At 37.1% G+C, this 24,792-nt stretch overlaps 1 protein-coding gene across 9 annotated transcripts in view; it reads left to right on the top strand.

Annotated features, from left to right (window-relative positions):
* Window positions 1-24,792, top strand: part of LOC117404022 (multiple C2 and transmembrane domain-containing protein 1-like) — a 150,701-nt gene that overhangs the window by 65,270 nt on the left and 60,639 nt on the right. For 5 of the 9 annotated variants that reach the window (XM_058986366.1, XM_058986325.1, XM_058986508.1 and 2 more), the window contains 5 exons: window positions 2,459-2,629; window positions 3,149-3,279; window positions 6,130-6,316; window positions 14,738-14,831; window positions 24,045-24,147. In XM_058986366.1, the coding sequence (XP_058842349.1) occupies window positions 2,459-2,629; window positions 3,149-3,279; window positions 6,130-6,316; window positions 14,738-14,831; window positions 24,045-24,147 (686 nt within the window). The remainder of the gene's footprint in view (window positions 1-2,458; window positions 2,630-3,148; window positions 3,280-6,129; window positions 6,317-14,737; window positions 14,832-24,044; window positions 24,148-24,792) is intronic. The other 4 variants (XM_058986470.1, XM_058986607.1, XM_058986416.1 and 1 more) reach the window with 1 other exon arrangement.

The raw sequence follows: 24,792 nt of genomic DNA, 5'->3' as shown, positions 1-24,792 counted from the left end.
GCTTTGTTGTGCCTCGTGCTCATTTTTGACTGCAGTGATAGTTCAGAAGTATGCTTTGTTGTGCCTCATGCTCATTTTTGACTGCAGTGATAGTTCAGAAGTATGCTTTGTTGTGCCTCGTGCTCATTTTTGACTGCAGTGATAGTTCAGAAGTATGCTTTGTTGTGCCTCGTGCTCATTTTTGACTGCAGTGATAGTTCAGAAGTTTGCTTTGTCGTGCCTCGTGCTCATTTTTGACTGCAGTGATAGTTCAGAAGTTTGCTTTGTCGTGCCTCGTGCTCATTTTTGACTGCAGTGATAGTTCAGAAGTATGCTTTGTTGTGCCTCGTGCTCATTTTTGACCGTAGTGATAGTTCAGAAGTATGCTTTGTCGTGCCTCGTGCTCATTTTTGACTGCAGTGATAGTTCAGAAGTTTGCTTTGTCGTGCCTCTTGCTCATTTTTGACCGTAGTGATAGTTCAGAAGTATGCTTTGTCGTGCCTCGTGCTCATTTTTGTTCACCATCTTGTTTTTTGAAATTCAAAACATCTGCTTTGGAAGTGAAGCATGATGGTTGAAACCCAAGACCATTCATCTTTTGTATGTGCATGTTTTTTTTTTGACATGCATAATATTACTGGTACTATAAAAAATTATGCATCAGTGTTTTGTGTAGCAATGATGTAGTTGTCAAAGATACAATTTAGTAAAAAGTAAATGATAATAAAATAATTTTTAAGATCTCAAAAGTCTAAAAAAGACAGAAATCGAAGAAAATACTGCACAACTTAATAAGTTGCACGTTGAAGATTAGTGTTTAATTAGATACAGATGCACATAGTAACTGCTAGCTGCAGTGTCCCACGCTCATGGTCAGGTTTACACTTGAATATTTATCTTCTAAAACATGCATTCTTTCCAAGTCTTGGTACTCATGAAAAGCACCTTGTTTTATCCTAGGGTTCTCTAAGGAAAATCAAAACAAACAAACAAAAACCGGCAATGCGGATGCAAACAGTGTCATGCACAGAAAGACACGCTGCTGAAGAGTAGGAATAAAAATCGCTTGGAAGCTCTGAACTGGGTTGAGAAGAATGCAAGCTGGGAATTGCATGAACAGCTAATTACATCACTACTGCCTTTAAGCAGAATATTTCTTTTCATGCTTAACTGACTGGTAAAAAGAGGAAATCAATAAACATAAGAGGAGCATTCACAACAAACAAATATTGCTTGCATTAGTAACATCTTAAATAGAAACTGTTACAAATGGCCATCAGATAATATATATATTTAAGAAGTTACTAAGTAATGCAGTTGTCATACTTTGATAGATGTGCCAACTATTGCTGCAGCTACTTTTCTTGCTGAATATATTTATTGAGTTTTTACATATTAAATTGTTGAATGTTTGTATAGAAATGCATGTGCAGTTAAAATTAGAGTTGATGTGCACACAGATTGTGATAACTTCAAAATAACAAAAGCTGAGTAAATCGGTCCTACAGTCCCCCCTATGGCTAAAGATCAAACCAGTGCTTTAGTGTTTACTAAAGAGATCCAGGGCCAAGTGATACTATATGCTTTTATAATATTGAACCATTGACATATGTTTCTTTATCTCAGCAGCTAACTTTTGTTTGATATTACCTTGCAGCTGTTTAGAATATGGAATGCAGGATTTTGATGGAATCAGAATGTTGAGAGAATTCTTTTATTCATACTTCACTGATGGTGAAACAAACTCAGTGCAGATATTTTGTGTTAAGTGTGTAAACAGCAGCATGGTGTTTTAATCTGCTCTGTGCTCTGAAATGCAGTAAACGGAAGAGGATTGTATATCGTTTGATGAAGTACAATAGTTTTTGCAACAACATGTATATTAGCTCTGGTGAAATCTTTAAACAGTGCAAATTGTGTATCAAGTTAAAAAGCTACACATGTGACATAAATAGTATACATTGCAATGCTGTGAGTCATTGAGAGTTTGGGCTTTTTTAGGTTTTGAAGGATAGAAGATGATAAGTTGGCCAATGTGACTGAGTTAACGTGCTGCTTGGACACAGCTATCATTCTGAATCTAGTTACTACGAATATTCTAATTTCGGCATATGTCACTCTACTTTCAAATCATTTTTATTAATGTTTTTTTAGTAAAGCATTCCGCTTCACACTAAAAAATTCCTATATTAGACATGAACATTTTTACTAAAAAGGTAAGTCATTAAGTATAAAAGGTCTTTCATTTAAGATGCTTCTGTATAGTAGCTGTATTCAATGTGTTAAACACAATGACAACACTGTCCCTGAAAGTGTAGTGGGTACTAATAATAGGTTCTAATGGGGATGTGAATTATCACTTGAGGCAGATGAAAATGTGACCCTCCTAATTCTCCTTTGCAATTAATAATGTTCTGATTGGCTGTTTTTTTCTTGTTTTTTTTTTCAATGTTTTTTAATAACGGTTTGTGTATTGAAGCAGCAAAGCCAGAGCCTGCGACTTGTGGACCTGCACAGAAAAGCTCAGCTGTGGAGAGGCATCGTCAGCCTCAGTCTGATCGAGGGCCGGGATCTCAAGCCCATGGACAACAACGGGCTGAGCGATCCTTACGTCAAGTTCAGACTGGGACACCAGAAATACAAGAGCAAGGTAAACCACTCCCATAGGCTTCGTGCGAGCGCATCCCTCAGGGTTATAATACATTACTGGGTGCTCATGAAAGATAGTGCTATTAATATCATCACTGGGCAGTGCAGTTCTGTGTATCCCCGTCCATAGGGAAAAGGTGATTTTGAGTTCAGCTGAAACGTCTACAAATTTAAAAGTACAACAATGTGCTTTGTATGTCTTTAAAATTACTATTTCCCAAATTCTTCTACTTAGAATGCTTTGAGATTGTTCAGGGTCATAGTATTTGATTAACTACAAGTTTAACACCAAAGAATAGATACCTAGTTCCAATTCGGAGTGGGTGACATGTGAGGGACATGGTCCACCATTTGTGGATAAGAGACAGCGGCCTTAAAATAACTGTGATGCTTATTTCAGTAAAAAGTTACTAAAAGTCATCCTTTTAAATCAGATTTTTTTTTTATAAAGCAATGTCCTAAAAAATCCAAGAAAGTGTCTTCTATCATGTAAATATAAACGTGCTCTCTGCATTTGCAGGTGATGTCTAAAACGCTGAGCCCACAATGGAGGGAGCAGTTTGATTTCCATCTCTATGAAGAGCGAGGGGGTGTGATCGATATCACCGTGTGGGACAAGGACGCTGCCAAAAGAGACGACTTCATGGGAAGGTCTGTGCTGTTCATCATGATTAAACATCTCTGCTAAGGGAACGTTCATTTACATTTTATAAGACCATCTTTAAACAATATCATCATCTTTATCACATCTCATAATGCCAAACAACAATGGAAAAATGATCTTAAAACTAACAACTTTGCACAAGCAGCCTACATAGGATTCGATTCACATGGAAAACAAGAAAAATGTGGCAAAAGCATAACAATTCAAATTAATTTTTAAATGGCAAGTAAATTGATTTGATGTACTGCACCTTTAAAATATGTGTTGGTACATAAACCTGATGTCATATTTTGTCAGTGTCAGTGTCAGTGTCAGTGTCTGAACCTCGGATTCTGGATCAGTTTTAATATGTGTGGTGGATCAGTTTGTGCTGAACAGTAACTGCAAAGGCACCATGGGCTGGAACTTGTGGAGCTCTGCATCAAGTTACTCTCTGCTTAGCCAGAGGGTGGCAGGTTTCACCATGACAAGGTCACTGCAGCACTCTCACCTATTTGATTTTACATGTCTCTATCTACAAGGCCATATTCAGTGAAGTATTCTTTTTAGGAAACCCAGTCGTACACATAATGTATTATTATTATTATTATTATTATTATTATTATTATTATTATTATTATTGTTCATGTTTAATACTGTAGCTGGTATACATATACATCATTACTGTTACATGCCCAATGGTCTCTGATTTCATTTTGGGCCCAGTGGCATATGAAAACAAGACATTGCTGCCTGCATAGCTGGTTTTATTTATGTATTTATGTATTTATGTATTTACTTGGCCTTGGCTGGCTCCAAGTAAATAAATGACTGAATGAATAAATAAATAACACCTTTTTTTTCCTCTTGCCCTGTACTGTAAAGTTCTGTACCTTCAGACAAATTAAAAAAAGGAAAAAAAAAGGATGCATTTTATTTCAAATGTAAAATGTTTAAATGAGGTGCCAGGGAGAATCCACACATATTATTAACACAGCTACTGTACAGCAGGAATCTATTAACTCAGCTATCCACTGCACTCATGCAGGCGATTGCTCACCGTGCCACCTCTGTGATAAGGGGCTGATAAATTGTCATAATTGTGGCACTTTTATGCAGAGCTATAATCTGTTTGAACCGGTTGCTTGACACTGGCCATGAATTGTCAAGACTGAGTGCTGTCATACACCTGTAGTACTTGTCCCTATGTGCTCTGAAGACAAATGGGCGCTTGTGTCATGTAATCTTCCTCCACTCTAGGTTTTTCACACTCCATTGCAGAAAGATTTACACCTGGGGCCCTGCTGCCTTTGTCTGAAGAAAAGACATTTATTTTTGACATTATGTGAGTTTATGTGTATTGGCAGGGTCCTTCATTCTCATCAGCACACCGGGTATATTAAAAGTCAAACAGGTTGTGTGCAGATCCACAAACAATTATCCTACAAATCAGAACATATGATGTTGAATAATAGAAGGCTACATGGGATTGTAAATCAGCTGGAATGTGTGTGCTGTATTTGAACCTAGCGTTCCTTTAAAGGGGTAGTGTAAAATGGTGTAAGAATTCTCTCGTGGATAATGGCAGCTCCCTGCATCTCCTGTTAAGGGTTATCTGTGTTATGGAAACACCATGTCAAAGTTCTGTTCCATAACAGAGCTTTAAGACATTGTACTGCTGCAAGAAAAGTAGCGCTCCCTTTACAGAACTGCTGTGAGGACATGAGAGAAGTTTGAATACAGGGTCAAATTTCGTATTACTGTACCTTGCTCAGCTTTTAACTCCTTATGTCTCTGGTGTTCAAATCCTTATTTGTCACTTCTAAGGGACTGAGCAAAGATTGTGTCTTTTATCAGGAGGTCGCTAATAACCTGGCAAACCCTAACTTTAATGCACAGAACCCAAACCCTAATTCAGAAACCCAAACCCTAACCTGCACAGAACCCTAACCCTGACCCTACTGAACAGAACGCTAGCCCAAACCCTACTACACAGAACGCTAGCCCAAGCCCTACTCTTAAATACAATTAGTTACTATCAGTTCATTTTGCCAGTGTACCAGGAACATCCTTATTTGGCTCATGATCTGGGTAGCAGATTTCAAGCAGGTACTCTTTAATCTAAGTTACAGTTCTTGTATCACTCTGCGCAATACACTTTGTCTTTTCTGCTTTCTGCTGTCTATGCCGTTTCATAAGCCATCATATTATTGATGCCAAGTAAGCAGGAATAAAACAATAAACCATTATCCCATAAGCATTAGTAGTGGGCTGGCTAACTGCAGCTTCCAACCTGTCAGCTTCAGTACCCAGCCTGCAAGTTTCATTTCAGCTGAGGATCACCAGGCAATAATGGCACCGCTCTTGATCCAACAGCACTGGGTGTACAAGGCCACATTTATTCTAGTAATTGACTATTTCCTGTCTTTTAATGGCCCTTTTATTTGAGTCTGCCACCTTTTATCTGGGCTCACTGGCCCTGCGGTCAATACATTATCTTCCTCTTCAAAATCAATTGACATTTTCATTAAAAGAGATTGTAAGGTATTTAGCTGAGCGAAAGTGACAGAACGCAAGCTTGTCACATTATAAGTGATGAGTGTTAAAGCGACTGGGTAATGGTTGTCAAACTCAATTTCTTTATGTTGAATTTCGCAGCCTTTTTGTTCTTTAGTGTTAACATAGTAAATACATAGTGCAAATTGTAAGAGCATTATTTATTGTCAGCTATAAAATAAAACATCATAGATTCGATACAATTGATATTAACAGTGTCAGATCTAAGTACTGCCACTGAGATAATCACGTTGTTGGAATGCGTTTTTCTTAGTGCAGTCCTTGTAAATGTGTGTTTGCAGGTGCCAGATCGACCTGTCGGCCCTGAGTAAAGAGCACACACACAAACTGGAGCTGCACTTGGAGGAAGGGGAGGGGCTCTTGGTACTGCTGGTCACTCTGACAGCCTCGGCCACTATCGGCATCTCTGACCTGTCCGTCAACATCCTTGAAGACTCCAGGGAGCGGCAGGAGATCGTCAGCAGATACGTACGTAGCATTTATTCACAGGCTTCATCTTTCGTTTTCTTATAGTACCAGAAATGGAGCTGGGAATACAGTAAAACTCCTATTGCACATCAGTTTGAGCTGTTCCAGGTTTTGCTGGTTTTGTATTGTGACACACAGTGACCATTGAGAAATCAGACATTCCCCCAAGATGTTTATTTCAAGTATTGTAACTTCAGTGATATGTTTTAGTGTCCGGTTGTTGTTAAACACACACCAGCTGCATACCCAAGTCAAGTGTTGTTCACACAACACTCAGCTACTTGTGGTGCAAGGAGTAATCAAGCTAAGGCAGTGACTTCAGCCTATTACCTCCTGCGCAGTAACCAGGTTCCAATCTTTCCCTTTGACAACATTTTAAAACGTGCAGAATAGCACACACAGTAGTGATCTATCTATCTATCTATCTATCTATCTATCTATCTATCTATCTATCTATCTATCTATCTATCTATCTATCTATCTATCTATCTATCTATCTATCTATATTGTTTTAATTGAATATGAATACATTGCGTCATGCTCTTTTTATCACAGGTTTCTATTGACTGCACATGTACATGGACTGTAGGCTAGTCTCATCTATGCCCCCTAGTGGTTATAGCCTGCATGCAGCAGCCACACACAGCAGGGATTTCATTCCATCATATTTGTTACATGTTTTCATCATAAACAGATTTTCAAAGAGATGCACACACAAGCCCACAGCAGCTCTGTGAATCTGTATGCATGCATCGCTGAGAGAGCAAAGCCCACCCAAGTGAACAGAGATGTCGGCTGCGGTCTCCTGGTGACGGGGTTGGCTTGTCTGACAGACAGGCTGAGAATGCTGACGTGACCCCTTTTTAAAGTCGGTTCAGAGCCTGTGTTTCTGGATTCTCTGTCTGCGCCAGAGAGTTTAAGATGCTGAATGGGAGACGAGAGTGGCTGACAAGTTCTTTTGAACTGGAACTTGAGCCGAATGAATTTCGACTGGCTTGTGAAAAGACAGTAGTCCTACTATAGGTCGATATTTGGCTCTCTTAGCCCCCTCGCCATTTGCTGTCCACAAGGAGGGTGGCTGTCTATTGCGCAGTATCCTGCTGATAATTCAATGTGACTGCTCCCCCTCATGTATAAATATAACTTTCCATAAAGTAATGCTGTGGCACTGCCTAGTTACTGCACACTTGCTGCTCACAAGTACAGTACATATGTAGTCAAATAAAGCAGAGTATAATACTACCCAGCATTAATAACTGACTACTTCATGACACACCTTATAAATTAGTTACAGTATTATCCCTCACTGGGGATGCATATCCACAGCAGCACGTATATTTGATAGTGTAATCGTACGTATATACAGTAAGTACTGCATAAGTATTGTGGCTGGTATTATAATTTCCTGGCTAAACTTTGAGCTAGTTGTTTTTCTTCTCAGGTGACATAAGTAAAGCAATACAAGCTCTCAAAGGAAATACAGATGCTGCATCTGCATTGATCAACAGAGCAACCGAAGATAATGTGTGCATTTCTGTTTTGACTGTCAGCCTCGTGGAGTGAGAACCTAATGCATATACATAGTGTGGTTCATTTGCAGTTCTCAATGTCAGCGGCATGTTTTGAGGGCTTGTGTGTCTTTGTGTGTGAATTCAGTCCTAATTTAAGTTAAATGTCATGCTGGGAAATATGTTTGATCTTGCGTCTAGAAACAGTGTAAAATACTCCACAGGCCAAGCATCGGACTCATGACCTACATAACCGAGCCAGATCCTTATTTGCTTGCAGTGTTGCAGTACCCTTTCCCTACCATGCAGTTTTCCGTCAGATTCAGAGAGGGGAGCTCTTACACCAGGAACAAACTGACAGACTGGGAGTACTGGCATTAAAAAAATAAAATGAAAAGAAAGCTATTTCACCATACAAAACTCCATCCAAGATACTGACATTTATTTTTTTCTTAAGGAAGGATTTTCTCGACAGCTTCCAGAGGCTGAGTGTCTGACTAGAAAAAAAAAAAAAATACTTTATTTATTTTTTTGCTTTTAGTATATTTCTGTTCCCTGACTGACATCCTTTCAATAAGTGAATTAATAAAGATGTACCTTATCAGCCATTGCAGAGAACATGAAGTGCTGGTACTAATGCCGTACAATGCTCCTCAAACAGATTAGCAGGATGTGTGCTTCAGCAAATTTATTCCTGGTATCTTAACTAAATCAGCTGTCTGCAGACGCCTGTAGAACCCATACACGAATAGCATTATCACAAACACAGTTTAATAGAGGCAAGATGGAGCAGATAATAATAATAATAATAATAATAATAATAATAATAATAATAATAATAATAATAATAATAATGTATTTTTCTCAACCACTTGTGTACACGTGCTGTTTTCCCATCACCAGCCCTGAAAAATGTAATTAAACATCCTGCTGGAACTGCAGTATTCACTCTGCTCTTGTAATAATAGGGTTTTGCTTGAGAAATATCAGCTGGGTTTAAGAGATTTGTACAATGAGTTACTTTACTGGACGGTGCGGCACATTTCCGTTTACAGTAATAATACATTCATGTTACAAAACGAAAAGGAAATATTTTGTGATTGGAGCCCTGGGCTGTACTAAGGATTACAATTTATGTTAATGGTTTTAGTGAGAACATGCCCTGATCTTGCAGTATGCTGCAATGTGCTGCAGTGTGCTCATGCAAGGTAACAGTAATGTTATATTTAGAAAACAATTAACATCTTAATGTCGTGACTAACTGGCTTAAGCCTGTAGTTTACAAACATACATACTGTACATACTCACATACAGAACTGTACATGCATACATGCATACATACTGTACATACATACAGAACTGCACATGCATACATACATACTGTACATACATACTGAACTGTACATGCATACATGCATACATACTGTACATACATACAGAACTGTACATGCATACATACATACTGTACATACATACAGAATTGTACATGCATACATCTATACTGTACATACTCACATACAGAACTGTACATGCATACATACATACTTGCACACTGTAGACTCACACATACATCGATGTACATATAGCAAGCATAAATTATAAACTACTGTTTTATAAAAAATACTTTTAAATAAATTGTTCTGTATACCCCAAGTTGTCAAAGGAAGGGAGATGCACACGTTAGTTACCAGAATAAAATGCTCTTGAATATCAGTGCTGTTGTCTTTATTATCTTTACAGCAGAATAAACATTTAAACAATACAATGACTTCTATTCCATTGATCTAAACATCTGCTGATCTATCACCCATAACTATTAAACACTCAGAAGTGCTGAATTGAGAAATACTAAAATAAACTACAATTCGATGACAAACGTTTCGACAAGGAGTCTTCTTCAATATCTTTAAATGTCTTTGTAATTTGCAGATCTAAATACCACCATTGTTTAAACACTTAAAATAAGACCCGGTCCGTTATTTTACAGATTTTTAAAGAGACTACACCACAGAGAGTGACCAGCACTGCTCCATAAGCTTGGCATGATTTAACCCAAGCCTCAGTCAGCAAAATGCCTTATTATGATGATTTAAACAATGGCACTATTTTGTTACTGTTTAAATGAAACCAAAGTGTATGGCACTCAAACATTTTGGAGAAAATTCCCACAGGAGTAAAAAGCACAATCTTTAATGTTACAAATCTTTAATAAACACCTTGCGGTACAATAATTTTTTTTAAAAAATGCTCAAATTCCCATTTTGCATTAAATTCACTTGTATGTTTCAATATTGCACTAAGAACTGTTGTGCAAAACAAATTCTGAAGATGGGTATAACAGTCTTTTTTTTCTTTATTTTCTTACTTTTATTAAACTGTTTAGAAGTATAAAACCGTAATTACAAAGACAATAACCTGGCTGCAAACTGACAGGCAATGAGGATTGTGCTTTATCTTTTCGCACCCGTGCTTCACTTCAGCATTTCAGATTTTTTTGCCCACTAGTCATGAGTAATCTCCTTAATGGTAATAATCTCAGTGTGAACTGGAGAGTTTTTGCATAGTAAAACATTGGAGGGTGTCCATAGTTTTGGGCATTGCAGTTCATAGCACTTGAACCATTCATGACGGTGTTTTTTTAAATCTTTTTAAAATTAGACGCTCATTATCACTTCAGTCATAGAAAAAAAAGGCAAAAAGTCAGCTCTAAACGCGAGGCGTGGGTTTTGTTTAATGGACGTTAATGGGCGGCGGGCAGGGTGACCTCTGCAGGAGTGGTGGCACCCAGTCCGTGCTCTCCTTGTCACTTGCCTAAAAAAACCCAGAAGAGCTGGTTGAAGAAAAGAGGCTGTTAGCATTCCATTTTCATTATGACATTTCACAGTCATCCGATTTAATGTCCCCTGACCGGATTGTCCACGATGAGACGATGGGCTTGAAATGTTATTTAGAGCACTGATAAAAGGTGAACAGTTCTTAGATGACAACGAGTCATAAGGCTGCTGGTGTGACATTCATTTTCTCCATAACAGAGATGGAATAAGACGTCACGGTGACAAGCTGTCAATCAGCCCTGGCCCCTCTGTGCATCTCTGTGCCATAGGATGGGGGTATTGCTTCTCCCATAATAGAGCTGAGCTGAGCCTCTCTCCCTGACAGCTGCCGCAGCCGAACAGCGAAAAAAAAAATATTATACAGCCTTTCATTAAAAAAATAAAGAGGACTCATCTCCAGAGCATTTCAATCTCCCCCCCCCCCCCCCCCTCCCCCCCCCCCCCCCCCCGGTCTATTGAGAGGTCTGAAAGGGATTCACAGCAAATCAGAAATTCCTTGGCTATGGAAATTTGCAGGGCTTCAGAAATCATCCTGGTTTTTGAGACCATCCCAATAATCATAAATAACAAGCCGGTGTATCTACTGATAAATTATGTATTAAAGTTTTTTTTTTAATTTTTTTTTTTTTTGTCTACAGTATTATCACTTGTAACAGGCCTCGACTGTCAGAGTTTATTATAAATTAAGTCTGTAGCTGAGCCCTGACTTGAAAATTCAAATGATAATTACTTCTCTGAGCATCTAAGAGGGTTGTTGCCAGACAAGAAAAAATAAATTGAGGGAGTCGTATTTTCGGGGCTCTAAAGCTCTATCATCTAGCGTTCTGTTTATTTTATTTTTTACAGCAAATCCAAAAGAGTGAAGGAATAGAAACCCCTTTTGTGTACAAGGGCAGACCACCCAAGTGACCCGCATTTCGCAGGTCAGACCCGCAAACTGACATTCAGACCTGCAGACCCGCGACAGTCATTGTACACCCTGCAAAATCAAACCTAGCTGTAAGATCACTGCTTGGGTGGTGTAAAAACTGAAGCATATGAGTGCCTGTGCACTCCATTCATTGATGGGTTCTCAATACAAGCTGAAAATTATATAATTGAAAGTAACCAATTTTGTTGTTTTCTTTTTATTTTATTGATTCAAAAAATAATTGTAATACCGGTAATTTAGGTCAGATTAATCATTGACCAGAAGTTCAGCCGGAGAAACTTGCACTAGTAACATTAAAGGACTAAACGTCTTTGAACTTGTTCAGATTGTAGTGATTTGATTTCGTGCTTTTCTATTTCTGTAATGTCTGTAATAATTTCTTAAAGGTTCCAGGTATGTGTCTAATAATGTCAGCATCTATCCAGCCATGTATATGGAAGTGCAGTTCAGATGCTGGGTTTGAGTTTTGCATTGGGAATGACTTGATTTTAGGTATCTAGAGCAGGGTGTCAAACCCAAGCACAGGAGCCACAGCAGACCCTTCAAACCCTCAAGAGACCACTTGGGCTAGATGGCGTCCTGAAAAATGAAAGGAGATTTCATTTTTTGTTTTTTATTTTTATTTTTTATGACACAGGGGGCCTTAAGGAAAAAGCATGAGTAAATTCTACTTTTTCTTTTTCTTTTTCTTTTAATTTACATTTATTTTCATAATGCAAGTGTTAATACATGAGTGCAATTGAGTTTTTACCTATCTAGAGAAACACGTATCCAGTTGACTTTTTCAGCACTTTTTCAGTTATTATGATAATCCGGGCATTGAAAAGGTGTCTGTCCCTCAGTTTGCGCACATAATCTTATGTTACACTTCCATTTAAATATCTATAGGCACGCTTATCTAATTATGAAACTTGATATGGATTTAGTAATACCAAAAGAAACATATAATATTCTTCTTTAGATTTGTTTTTTTAATGTCCGTACCGTTCTTTGGATATTGGTCTTGATGATCTCCCATTTCATGATACGTTTCATTTTACAGCTGTGGCGGCGGATATTGTACTTTATGTTCCTTACTGACATACGTTTGTGGTCCAGTTAGTTCTGGCAGCTTGGGTTACCATTTAAAAAAAAACAAATGTGGAGCACAACATTTGAGCAAGCTGTTCTTGCAGAACACAGCCCAGTACTGTAAGAGGTAACCCTACAGAGGCATGTCTTAGTCGTGTGTCCGGACAACTCTTACTGTAAGAGGTAATCCTACAGAGGCATGTCTTAGTCGTGTGTCTCTCGTCTGTCTTAGTTTTACTGTCTCTTGGGAAGAGTTGGACATTCGAGTTGGTCATTCAGAACCGGGCTTTAAACTCCCATGTCAGCTCACTTACCTTTACAACGATTTCACCAGTTGTGCAAGCCACATCATTTAACAACAACAATTTGGATTTATATAGTCGAAATAAACTTGTTATTTTAAACTGCTTTTCAACTTCATACGCAGCAGTGCCCAGAGGGGATATTGGTTTTCTTTACTGAATTAATTTCCTGTGTTATCATGCACAATAGGGCCATACCTGACCCCACAGCGGTAAAACACACAGCAACTTTTGAAGAGTTCAAGCAACAACATCAACACGGTTTGTGTTTACAGACTTTCCACGCGCATTCTGTGTCCTGTAAGTCTGTACAGGGTTAAACGTTTGAACAGTAAATTCAAATAAAATACTACCCGTCTGACCACCGATGCAGGACCTTGCTAAGAGTTTCACATTATTTAATAACAATAATGTAGTTCATTGTAAACTGCTCTAACTGAATATTACATATGAAAATAAAAACATATAAAATATGAAGATGACTATAAAAACTAAATCAGCGCTATTTTCTCTTGAGAATATTCAGTATATGATAGGCAGTGGTAAATGTGACTAAGAGTTAGTCAATGTAGATTTACAATCTTAGTTCAATGCTGCAGGTGGGAAGACAACGTGGGTCATGTTGTTCATGAGTGAAAAGCGACAAGAAACCTGCATCTCTATTATTGTAGTGAGATACAATATAAAAAAGGTTCAAATCGAAACAGTAACCTTGGTTTGTACACGTTTAAATTGTACAATATTTTGTATCAAAACCTATTTTTTTTAATGATCCTTTTTGCACGATGTCTCAGTCGCCTGCCTGAATCATGCTATTGTTTTGTCTAAGTGTACACAGAACTATTTTTCTCTATTTATTGTTGCACCTCAGTGTCATTCTTACAGGCTTGAAATACCTCTATTATCTGACTATGCTATGACTAACCATCAGCACAGGAATGATAGCAGTTTTGGGAAAAGGACCTTGAAAATTGTCACAAAATTGTTAAGAGCTATTAGTGGTGTGACATCTGGAACTTCAGAATAAATGCACAAGGTGGAATTGTTCAGAAACAAAAAACAATACAAAACATTTGAAGAGACACACAGTACAAAACTTTTGCTTTATGATAATATGTTTGTGGTTACTGTACAGCTATGGCCAAAAGTTTTGCATCACCCTAGAGACATATTGAATTACATACCGCTTTGTAGTTTTCCATATACTGAACGAACAAAATTGACATTTCAAAATCTAACGTGAAATACTGTACTACTATTATGGATTCCAGTAGGCTTTTGAGATATCATTTTGTAGTTGCTTTGATTACATGATGGTAAATAAAAGATCAAAATTATGTTCATATAGTTTCTTTTTCATTTTTTTAAAATTATGTCTCAATCCTTCAATTCTGGGTGATGCAACACCTTAGGCCATAGCTGTATGTCCCCATCCATGTCAGTCACTTCTGTACATTAACTAATGAAAAGTACGTTCTGTTTTGCAACACTATAATGCATAGGTTCAAACATGCTTTCTTTTCCATACGTTGTACTTTTTATATAAACAGAATACTCCATGATCTTCACAGAGTGCTGTGGTTATTTCACTCGTTCGTGGAATAACAGCACTCTAGTTACTGTGTAGCAATGGTATTAGAAATGTATACTGTATTGAAGGGACCACCGTGATGTTTGATGCACAAGACAATAATATCTGAATACTGCAGAGGAAGTGGTTACCTTACTGCAGGTATAGTCTTGCTTATAGATTTCTTTTTTTTAATCTGCTCCAGGGGTTTCTGAGATCCTTTCACAACATGAAGGACGTGGGCATAGTCCAGGTGAAGGTGATCAGGGCAGAAGGGTTAATGGCAGCTGATGTCACAGGTGAGCAAAACAAACATTTAACAAGCTTTTACAACGTATTGAGGAGGCATGGTCCTGCCAAACAACATGGGATTTAAAGGGGAATTACTCTGGTTAAAACTAATTTGTGTATATTGCACATACCGTTTAATATGTACAGTTTTCCTGTTCCACAGGCAGGTCTTTTGTGTTTAATATGTACAGTTTAATATATACTGTACCATTCTATACTTACAGTTTACTATATACAGTACCGTTCAATACGTACAGTTTAATATATACAGGACCGTTCAATACGTACAGTTTAATATATACAGGACCGTTCGATACGTACAGTTTAATATATACAGTACCGTTCAATATGTACAGTTTAATATATACAGGACCGTTCAATACGTACAGTTTAATATATACAGGACCGTTCAATACGTACAGTTTAATATATACAGTACCATTGAATACGTACAGTTTAATATATACAGTACCGTTCAATACGTACAGTTTAATATATACAGTACCGTTCAATACGTACAGTTTAATATATACAGGACCGTTCAATACGTACAGTTTAATATATACAGTACCGTTCAATACATACAGTTTAATATATACAGGACCGTTCAATACATACAGTTTAATATATACAGTACCATTGAATACGTACAGTTTAATATATACAGTACCGTTCAATACGTACAGTTTAATATATACAGTACCCTTCAATACGTACAGTTTAATATATACAGTACCGTTCAATACGTACAGTTTAATATATACAGTACCGTTCAATACGTACAGTTTAATATATACAGTACCGTTCAATACGTACAGTTTAATATATACAGGACCGTTCAATACGTACAGTTTAATATATACAGTACCGTTCAATACGTACAGTTTAATATATACAGTTCAGTTCAATACGTACAGTTTAATATATACAGTACTGTTCAATACGTACAGTTTAATATATACAGGACCGTTCAATACGTACAGTTTAATATATACAGTACCGTTCAATACATACAGTTTAATATATACAGGACCGTTCAATACATACAGTTTAATATATACAGGACCGTTCAATACGTACAGTTTAATATATACAGTACCATTGAATACGTACAGTTTAATATATACAGTACCGTTCAATACGTAAAGTTTAATATATACAGTACCGTTCAATACGTACAGTTTAATATATACAGTACCGTTCAATACGTACAGTTTAATATATACAGGACCGTTCAATACGTACAGTTTAATATATACAGGACCGTTCAATACGTACAGTTTAATATATACAGGACCGTTCAATACGTACAGTTTAATATATACAGTACCGTTCAATACGTACAGTTTAATATATACAGTTCAGTTCAATACGTACAGTTTAATATATACAGTACTGTTCAATACGTACAGTTTAATATATACAGGACCGTTCAATACGTACAGTTTAATATATACAGGACCGTTCAATCCGTACAGTTTAATATATACAGTACCGTTCAATCCGTACAGTTTAATATATACAGTACCGTTCAATACGTACAGTTTAATATATACAGTACCGTTCAATACGTACAGTTTAATATATACAGGACCGTTCAATACGTACAGTTTAATATATACAGTACCGTTCAATACATACAGTTTAATATATACAGGACCGTTCAATACATACAGTTTAATATATACAGGACCGTTCAATCCGTACAGTTTAATATATACAGTACTGTTCAATACGTACAGTTTAATATATACAGGACCGTTCAATCCGTACAGTTTAATATATACAGTACTGTTCAATACGTACAGTTTAATATATACAGGACCGTTCAATACGTACAGTTTAATATATACAGTACCGTTCAATACATACAGTTTAATATATACAGGACCGTTCAATACATACAGTTTAATATATACAGGACCGTTCAATACGTACAGTTTAATATATACAGTACCATTGAATACGTACAGTTTAATATATACAGTACCGTTCAATACGTAAAGTTTAATATATACAGTACCGTTCAATACGTACAGTTTAATATATACAGGACCGTTCAATACGTACAGTTTAATATATACAGGACCGTTCAATACGTACAGTTTAATATATACAGGACCGTTCAATACGTACAGTTTAATATATACAGTACCGTTCAATACGTACAGTTTAATATATACAGTTCAGTTCAATACGTACAGTTTAATATATACAGTACCGTTCAATACGTACAGTTTAATATATACAGGACCGTTCAATACGTACAGTTTAATATATACAGTACCGTTCAATACGTACAGTTTAATATATACAGTACCGTTCAATACGTACAGTTTAATATATACAGGACCGTTCAATACGTACAGTTTAATATATACAGGACCGTTCAATCCGTACAGTTTAATATATACAGTACTGTTCAATACGTACAGTTTAATATATACAGGACCGTTCAATCCGTACAGTTTAATATATACAGTACTGTTCAATACGTACAGTTTAATATATACAGTACCGTTCAATACGTACAGTTTAATATATACAGGACCGTTCAATACGTACAGTTTAATATATACAGTACCATTGAATACGTACAGTTTTCCTGTTCCACAGGTAGATATTGTGCGTGAATAAGGTGCATCCGGACAGTAAATGACAGTCACGGCTGCATTGGTGACATCAGGCAGGAAAGCAGCTGCTGTTTACTTCTATTCTTCTGCGTTTTTGTTGGCACAGTCGCTGTACAGTTTAAACGAATACAGTTTTAATTACATTTAGCAAAAATATAAATCTGTAAAATGGCACTACTTACACTGTACAGCCCACAGGGGGCGTGTTTTGTAAAAAATAATAAACTCCCGTTCTTTGGCAGTTAAGCTTTCTTGTATTGTTGATATTTACTGGTATTTATGCATTTATTTGCCAGGGACAACAAACATTTTTTTAACATTTATGACTACAGAGAGTAAATATTTAAAGTACTTATGTTCACAGTTACATACAGCATTTCGAATTGTGTTTACAACGTAGTTTGTTTATAAAGTACTGACTTCCATTGTCCCTTGGAGTCTGTTATAAGTGGAGTGCACCTGTATTATTATTATTATTATTATTATTATTATTATTATTAGTAGTAGTAGTAGTAGTAGTAGTAGTAGTATTACATGTTATCAGTTAAACATGTATTTTTAAATTGTTTTATTAAGCTTTGTTTTTATTCACAAAAGCCCTTATTTCCAGTTTTCTTGAATAGTATAGTAAGCAGGCCAAATGCCGGGTGCTTAAAGGGTTAAGGCAAGTATGGGTTAAATATATTTTTTGTATTCACTACTAGTCAATAATAAGGCTATTTAATCTATAATACTTGAACAGCCCTGTAATACATTAGAAGGTCATCAGCCAGACAGCTTACAGTACTGTATGATCAGGCAGGCCTGGTCTACGGGAGAGGATCACAAAGGAAAGACCGGAAAGGGCTTCATGTGCGGCAGACTGCATTTCTAGTTGGAAATCTGTTCCTGTCTGCTGCGGCTTTTGGTGGGTGGGTGTTGTATGTTTGTATTTGTTTAATGTGCTTTAATAATATTGTCTATGGAATTCGATTCTTCTTTCCTCTTGGTTTGAAGTGTCTAGACGTACACTGGTGTTTGTGGCCTCTGAGGACGGGGCCTCAAGCAATGATTTTGTGGGGTGAGAGGAGAGCTCTACGTTGTGTTCGGCGTTCTGATTAACAGTTCATGTTTGAAGCAGAAACAAGGCAGACTGAGCAGAGGAGCTAAGGATTCTGGGATATGGTCAAAAGGGGAAGCAGCACTTCTCATGGCAAACTCAGACATCGGCAAGAAAGAATAGGAGCCAGAAATATGAAACCTATACAGCAACTGGAGAAATAAAAATACAATGCTGTCATTCCATTCCGATTTATACTGTAGTGTCAGAGAGGTTCATAATTATATAGTCAATTCTTAATTATTATTTTCACAGTCACTCCTGACACAATAACTCAGTGTAAATGTTCTAACAATAGAGAATGCATTGTTCACACTCAGACAGGTACCATATGTATGCTTAATTCAATAGCCAGAGTAAACAAACCACAAAAACCTGAAGGATTTGGATGAAATTTGATTATTGTTATTTTGTTGTTTGCTGGTGTGTTATTTCTTCCAAAACACCAGTAAACAAAAAGGTCTAATTCAAATCATTAATTTTATGACAGGCTAGGAATGTTTTTTTTTTAGAATTGTAAGGTGTTTTTTCTCTTTTGTTGCCACACATTCAATTAGAAATGTGTTGTATTAACTCTCTGTGAATAAAAGGGCAATTCAGAATGTCTTTGAATGAACTGGTTGAAAAAAAGCACAATTGACTGTTTACCGAAAGCCTCGGTCCTTTCACTTTGTAGGGAATCGAGGAGCTTTGTCCGACTGAATGCTGCCACAGTGGTTCCCTTCATTGAAGTCCCTAATAAACTGTTGATTATAGAGGGCACTTTTCCATTTTTCTTTCTTTCTTTCTTTCTTTCTTTTTTTTTTATTTCTCACTCTCAAAAGCCCAGTGTTGGACGTCGCAGGTCAAATTGTGGAGGTTAAGAGATAAAAAGGGATTCGTTTTTATATTTAGAGCTGCAATTTATAACTCCCACACATACTTATGTATGACGTTGGGACATTAGAATTCATTGATTTTTTTTAACAAGCTGTAGCCTCATAGGATTTTACACTCACACAGAAAAGAAGGTACGACAAGCTATAACAAACCTCTTTCTCGCTTTCTCACATTGTCAGTCCCTGTGCCCCTCCAATACACTGTCTGAGTCTGTCTGAAAATGTGCCCAGTGATAATTGCTGTGATTTTGCTGTAGTTGTTTTGTGCCCTTAGTTGAGATTTCAATTGTGACTTTAGCCAGGAGCAAAACAATGAAAATAGCCTTAATTAACTGGTACACCCGGCACTACTGTTGAAATCAATTGATGAAAATATTAAGTTTTAAATACTTTTGCACAAAACATTGGACTTTATGAATCAATTCCAGGTAATTTATTTCTTATTATACTAGGATACCCATTGGATTTCTTCTTGTAGAAAATAAAGAGCATTTTTGACTGACATGTGGTCCAATAGTTAATGTTTAGGACTGGAATGCATTGTTATTTTTAGACTCACACACACCAGACACAATCAGATATATTCAACATGCCTTTTGCATTCTTAAAATGTGTTGTAACTGTTTGAAATGTCTTTTCCATTCTTAAACCAATAATAACAAATGAAAAAAAAAAAAAAAAAACGTTGAGTACTTATCATTCCCAGCAGTGGTCCCCTCAACTTCAGAGAGTCATTAAGAATGCTAAACCTGGGCACTGCTTTGATGGCTCCCCCTTGCAGGCGGTCTGTTTGGCTGTCTGCGAGTTTTAATTAAGACGTGTTCAATGGCAGGCCTCCCCTGCTGTGTCACAGACCAGCGATCCGACACTCTCAGATGGTCCAGCCCGTGACTTTGACCTTCTGCATGGTCGGTCCGGTGTTCCCTGGGGAACCGTTCAGCTCATGAGCTCTGATTTCACACTTCTCGGCTGCTTCGGCTCTCTTAACAATGACAGGGAGACAAAGCCCTTTAGAGCAGGCAGAATGGAGACTTGTTTAAATTGGAAACTAGAGAGGTGTCAGGGAACAAGGTTATGGGCTACAGAACAGTGCTTCTAATAAAGAGCTCACAGCTCCGGTTCAGCTCCAAGAGGTCTCTTCCCCCAGCACAATTAATTGAGGCATTTATCTGGAGTACCACAGGCATGTCTCTCCCAGATACATGATAAATATCCACTAAACACATATTAAGGAGGGGGGGTGGGGGGGGGGGTAAGATCTTAACTCTTTAACTTCGTCTCATTTTCCCCCACTGGTAACCTGAAATTCATACTAGAGTGCCGATATTGTACTGCTAAAACCCACGAGTGCAGAATCAGCAATAACTAACAATGAAGGACACATATCATGGGGTAATGTTTGTTTCTGGTATGGTAATATCTCTTGTTTTTCATGTTAGTGACGGTTTTTAGTAAAATGCAGCAAGAATCTAACCCATTATGTATGTTGTACTGTATCGCTGACTGAAGAAAACCATGCAAATTTGAGAAATAGGTGGGACACTTTTCCACCCAACTTAGAGTAAGTAGCGGGGTTCTGAAAAATATAGCATTATACGTCCCCATGTGTTACTACAGCTGTGTAAATAACATACCTGTAATTTCTCTTCACTGTTAACACCCTGACAGCTTTTTACACATCTAACTTTGAAGTCTGTTTCAAAGCTCTTTTCAAAATGGCTGCTCTAGTGCACTGGGATTTGAGATCTGTCCTCTAAATCACTGCAGGAAAAAAAAACAAAAAAAATAAAAGCTGCTTTGGCTTTTCAGTTCCGTACCACATCATGGATCATTATTGCTGTGTTACCTGTTTGACAATGTGGGCAATAATCTTTACACTATCAGTGCACTAGAGCGGTCATTTTGAAAAGCGCTTTGAAACACACTTTAAAATTAGAAGTTGTTAAGATGTTCACAACGAATAGGATAATTACAGGTACGTTATTTAAACAGTTGTAGCAACACCTGGGGATGTGTAATGCTATATTTTTCGAAACCCCGCTACTTACTCTTTAATATTGTGTAAGAGAAAAATACTGTATACAGTACATGAATTGAATTGTAAGCACTGATTGTCTGACATTACAAACAAGTGGCTACAATATGGTATATAAGTAGATGGAGAATGTGTGTGAATGAATGTGTCAATGTTATCCCAGCGTAAGTAAGCAGAATCAGATGTAAGGATCAAAAAGCAGAATCTTGCCACTTTCTCTCTGTAGGGTAGCAGGGACTGGTGCAGAAAGCTACTTGGAAGCAGCACAGCAGTGCTATGGATATATGGTTTTCATGGATCATTTATTCCACAGCCTTTGATGGATTTCCAGCATTTTATATACAGTAAGGTACACGGTGATTCATAAAACAAATGCACCATAGAAAAAAAAAAAAGGTTTCTTGGTTTGTTTCACAGTTTCAATTAGACAGTGACCAGGAACACATACCTGTACAGTGTAAATAAACAGCTTTGACTTGGCTTTGGCCTGGCTTTGGCCTGTCTGGATAACGTTTCATGTAACTCCTCTGCTTTACCAAGAGAACTTTGCCCAAGACTTGCATACATGTTCATCAACTCTGTACAGTTGTGTTCCCGTCTGCCATTACGGACTGTTTGTATTCCTGTGGTGCATTGTTAATGAATCACACTGTATAAATGTAATGAATGAGGGTTATATTCTTACTGTATGTGGAATCCGCGCAAGTATTTGACTTCACAGCATTATGCTTCCAGGTTGGGTCGTTTTAAAAGTATGTTACAGCTGTACACTCTGCATGTACAGCACACATACTACCGTAGAGAGATATATTGATAGAAAATCATTTTAGAACACACACGTTTTATCAAAAGGAGCGGAGGCAGTTATATCCAGACATGAAAACAATTAGAATGTATGCAGCACAGCTTTAAAATCATCGTGCACCATTAAGTTAATATGCACATTAACCTCTCAGATAGTTTCAGATCAATGTGTTCGTTTTGGTGGATATGCCTTCCAGACAGCAATGACTTTCTATTGATTGCAGTGACATTTATTCAGTATATCAAATAAGTGACCTGCTTTTGCCATAACATTTGGATAAACTCATAGGAATCAATTGGAATATATTACGGATATGCCATACACATATTGGGTGTTAGCAATATAATATTAGTAGCATTATTAGTTCAGATGAGGGGGATTTTAAAAATGTTCTTATTCAAGTTTCTCTGTCTGCTATACATAACAGGAGGATGTGTGGTCCGATGGTTAAAGAAAAGGGCTTGTAACCAGGAGGTCCCCAGTTCAAATCCCGGTTCAATCACTGAGTCACTGTGTGACCTTGAGCAAGTCACTTAACCTCCTTGTGCTCTGTCTTTCGGGTGAGACGATGATGCATAGTTCACATACCCTAGTCTCTGTAAGTCGCCTTGGATAAAGGTGTCTGCTAAATAAACAAATTAAATATATATATATATATATATATATATATATATATATATATATATATATATATATGTTATATATTACCTTATAAAGTGAGTAAAAACAGTTATATTATTTTACTTTATAGCAGTAAAGCACTGCATTTGTAAGATTAGATTGCAAAAGCCTGTTTTTCTTAATAAAAAGATGGACATTTTGTGAAATTAAAGCGGGACAGTTTTGAAAAGTACTGGTCTTAAATTCTGTGTATGAATGTGATAACACAAAGTACCCGAATACCACAGAGGAATGCTACAAAAATACTAATCTAAACATATATTTATTTAAATTACTTATTTATTGAAGGATCCAAAATAAATACATAAACAAATAAATAAATAAAAAGGCCTAACATGAACACCCACTGCTGTTCAGTCCTAGGCCTCTCTTAGGCAGAGACTACCAGTGATAGGGGAGACCACCAAACTCCACACTACTCAACTTAATGTTGCCTTTACTAGAATTTAAATAATCTTTAAATTGTAACCTCCTTCAAGGATTACTACACAGTATTGTAAAACACCTAACACATTTGGATGAATAATTATGTTTAACCTCCAACTATTAGTTCTATTTAGCGTTAACTTAATCATTCCTATTTTTCAAGAAATAGGCAATACGTTTTGTGGCTTTACTGGTGTTAATTTAGTGCGCTATTGTTCAACTAACCTCTATTTACTCGAACACTGAAGTGTAGCGCAGAGTTTTTCTTAGATTGTTAATTCCAGCTGCGTGTTTTACAGAACACCAGATCTGCATGTGCATCCTGAATCAATCAAGTGTTGGTGGCATGTAGGTTCAATAATGCTGTAGGGGTTGTAACTTCTGTGAACATGATTATCTTCTTTCTGTCTGTCTGTAAATATATAATGCTGGGCGATGATGCTGGAAAAAAAAAAAACAAGACTGTCTGGCTTAACCTACATCTTTTCAAGGTTGCAAAAGGTGGTCATTATCCACCTTGGAGCGCCTTCCAGCATGTTTATCAGGACATGCTCATCTGCTTCCCCCGTGCGTGGTCACTGGGTTAACAGACGGGTGATAAGAGAACTGGGCGATAAAGTTAATGTATCCCCTTTTATCTTTCTTTGTTTTTTTTCCCTTGTAGGCAAAAGTGACCCATTCTGTGTGGTGGAGTTAGGCAATGACAGGCTTCAGACGCACACTGTCTATAAGAATCTTAACCCTGAGTGGAACAAGGTGTTCACTTTGTAAGTGCTGCACTAATGCAAAATCCAGGACACCTATTCATGCAACCCTGTTTGCCTTGATACAGATTAAAATACATAGATCTGTTCTAATACACCATCGCCAAGTGGTTCTATGGAGTTATTAACCTGCCCCCCAACGTTGCAGCTCCCTAGGTGTTTAAAAAACTTGTTGAATTACTTTAAGCAAATTTCAGCACTTCCAGTTAAACAAGATTGACTGAGTGATTTAAGTAAGCAGTTCACTGGGCATCCAGACTGGAAGAATAGAAACAGATGCTTGTAACTGAGGACACGTTAGTTTAGAATGATTCAAGTGCGTACTAATTAATGAGACTTGGGAGTAATAGGTTCAAATATCCTAATATTTAGTTATTTACTGTGGACAATGTATCAGGTGACACAGATATACAAGAAGTACAACAATACACATTGAACTAATACTGCAAATGAAACAAGGATGTACTGTATCGAACTATATAATTTCTTCATAATTCATAATTTGAATTTACAGAATACCTATTTAGTAAATTAGTTCCAAACAGGATCATACAATGTTTACCAGTGTTAAGAACGGATGAGTCTGATGAAAACAACATATTTGTGTATCGAGTGTAGATGGAAAATAAAGTGAAAGGAAAACTGGAT

Source organism: Acipenser ruthenus, chromosome 1, assembly GCF_902713425.1.
Source record: "Acipenser ruthenus chromosome 1, fAciRut3.2 maternal haplotype, whole genome shotgun sequence".
Lineage (NCBI taxonomy): Eukaryota > Metazoa > Chordata > Actinopteri > Acipenseriformes > Acipenseridae > Acipenser > Acipenser ruthenus.
Note: the sequence above shows the minus strand (reverse complement) of the source record. Positions and strands in the feature narration are given on the sequence as shown.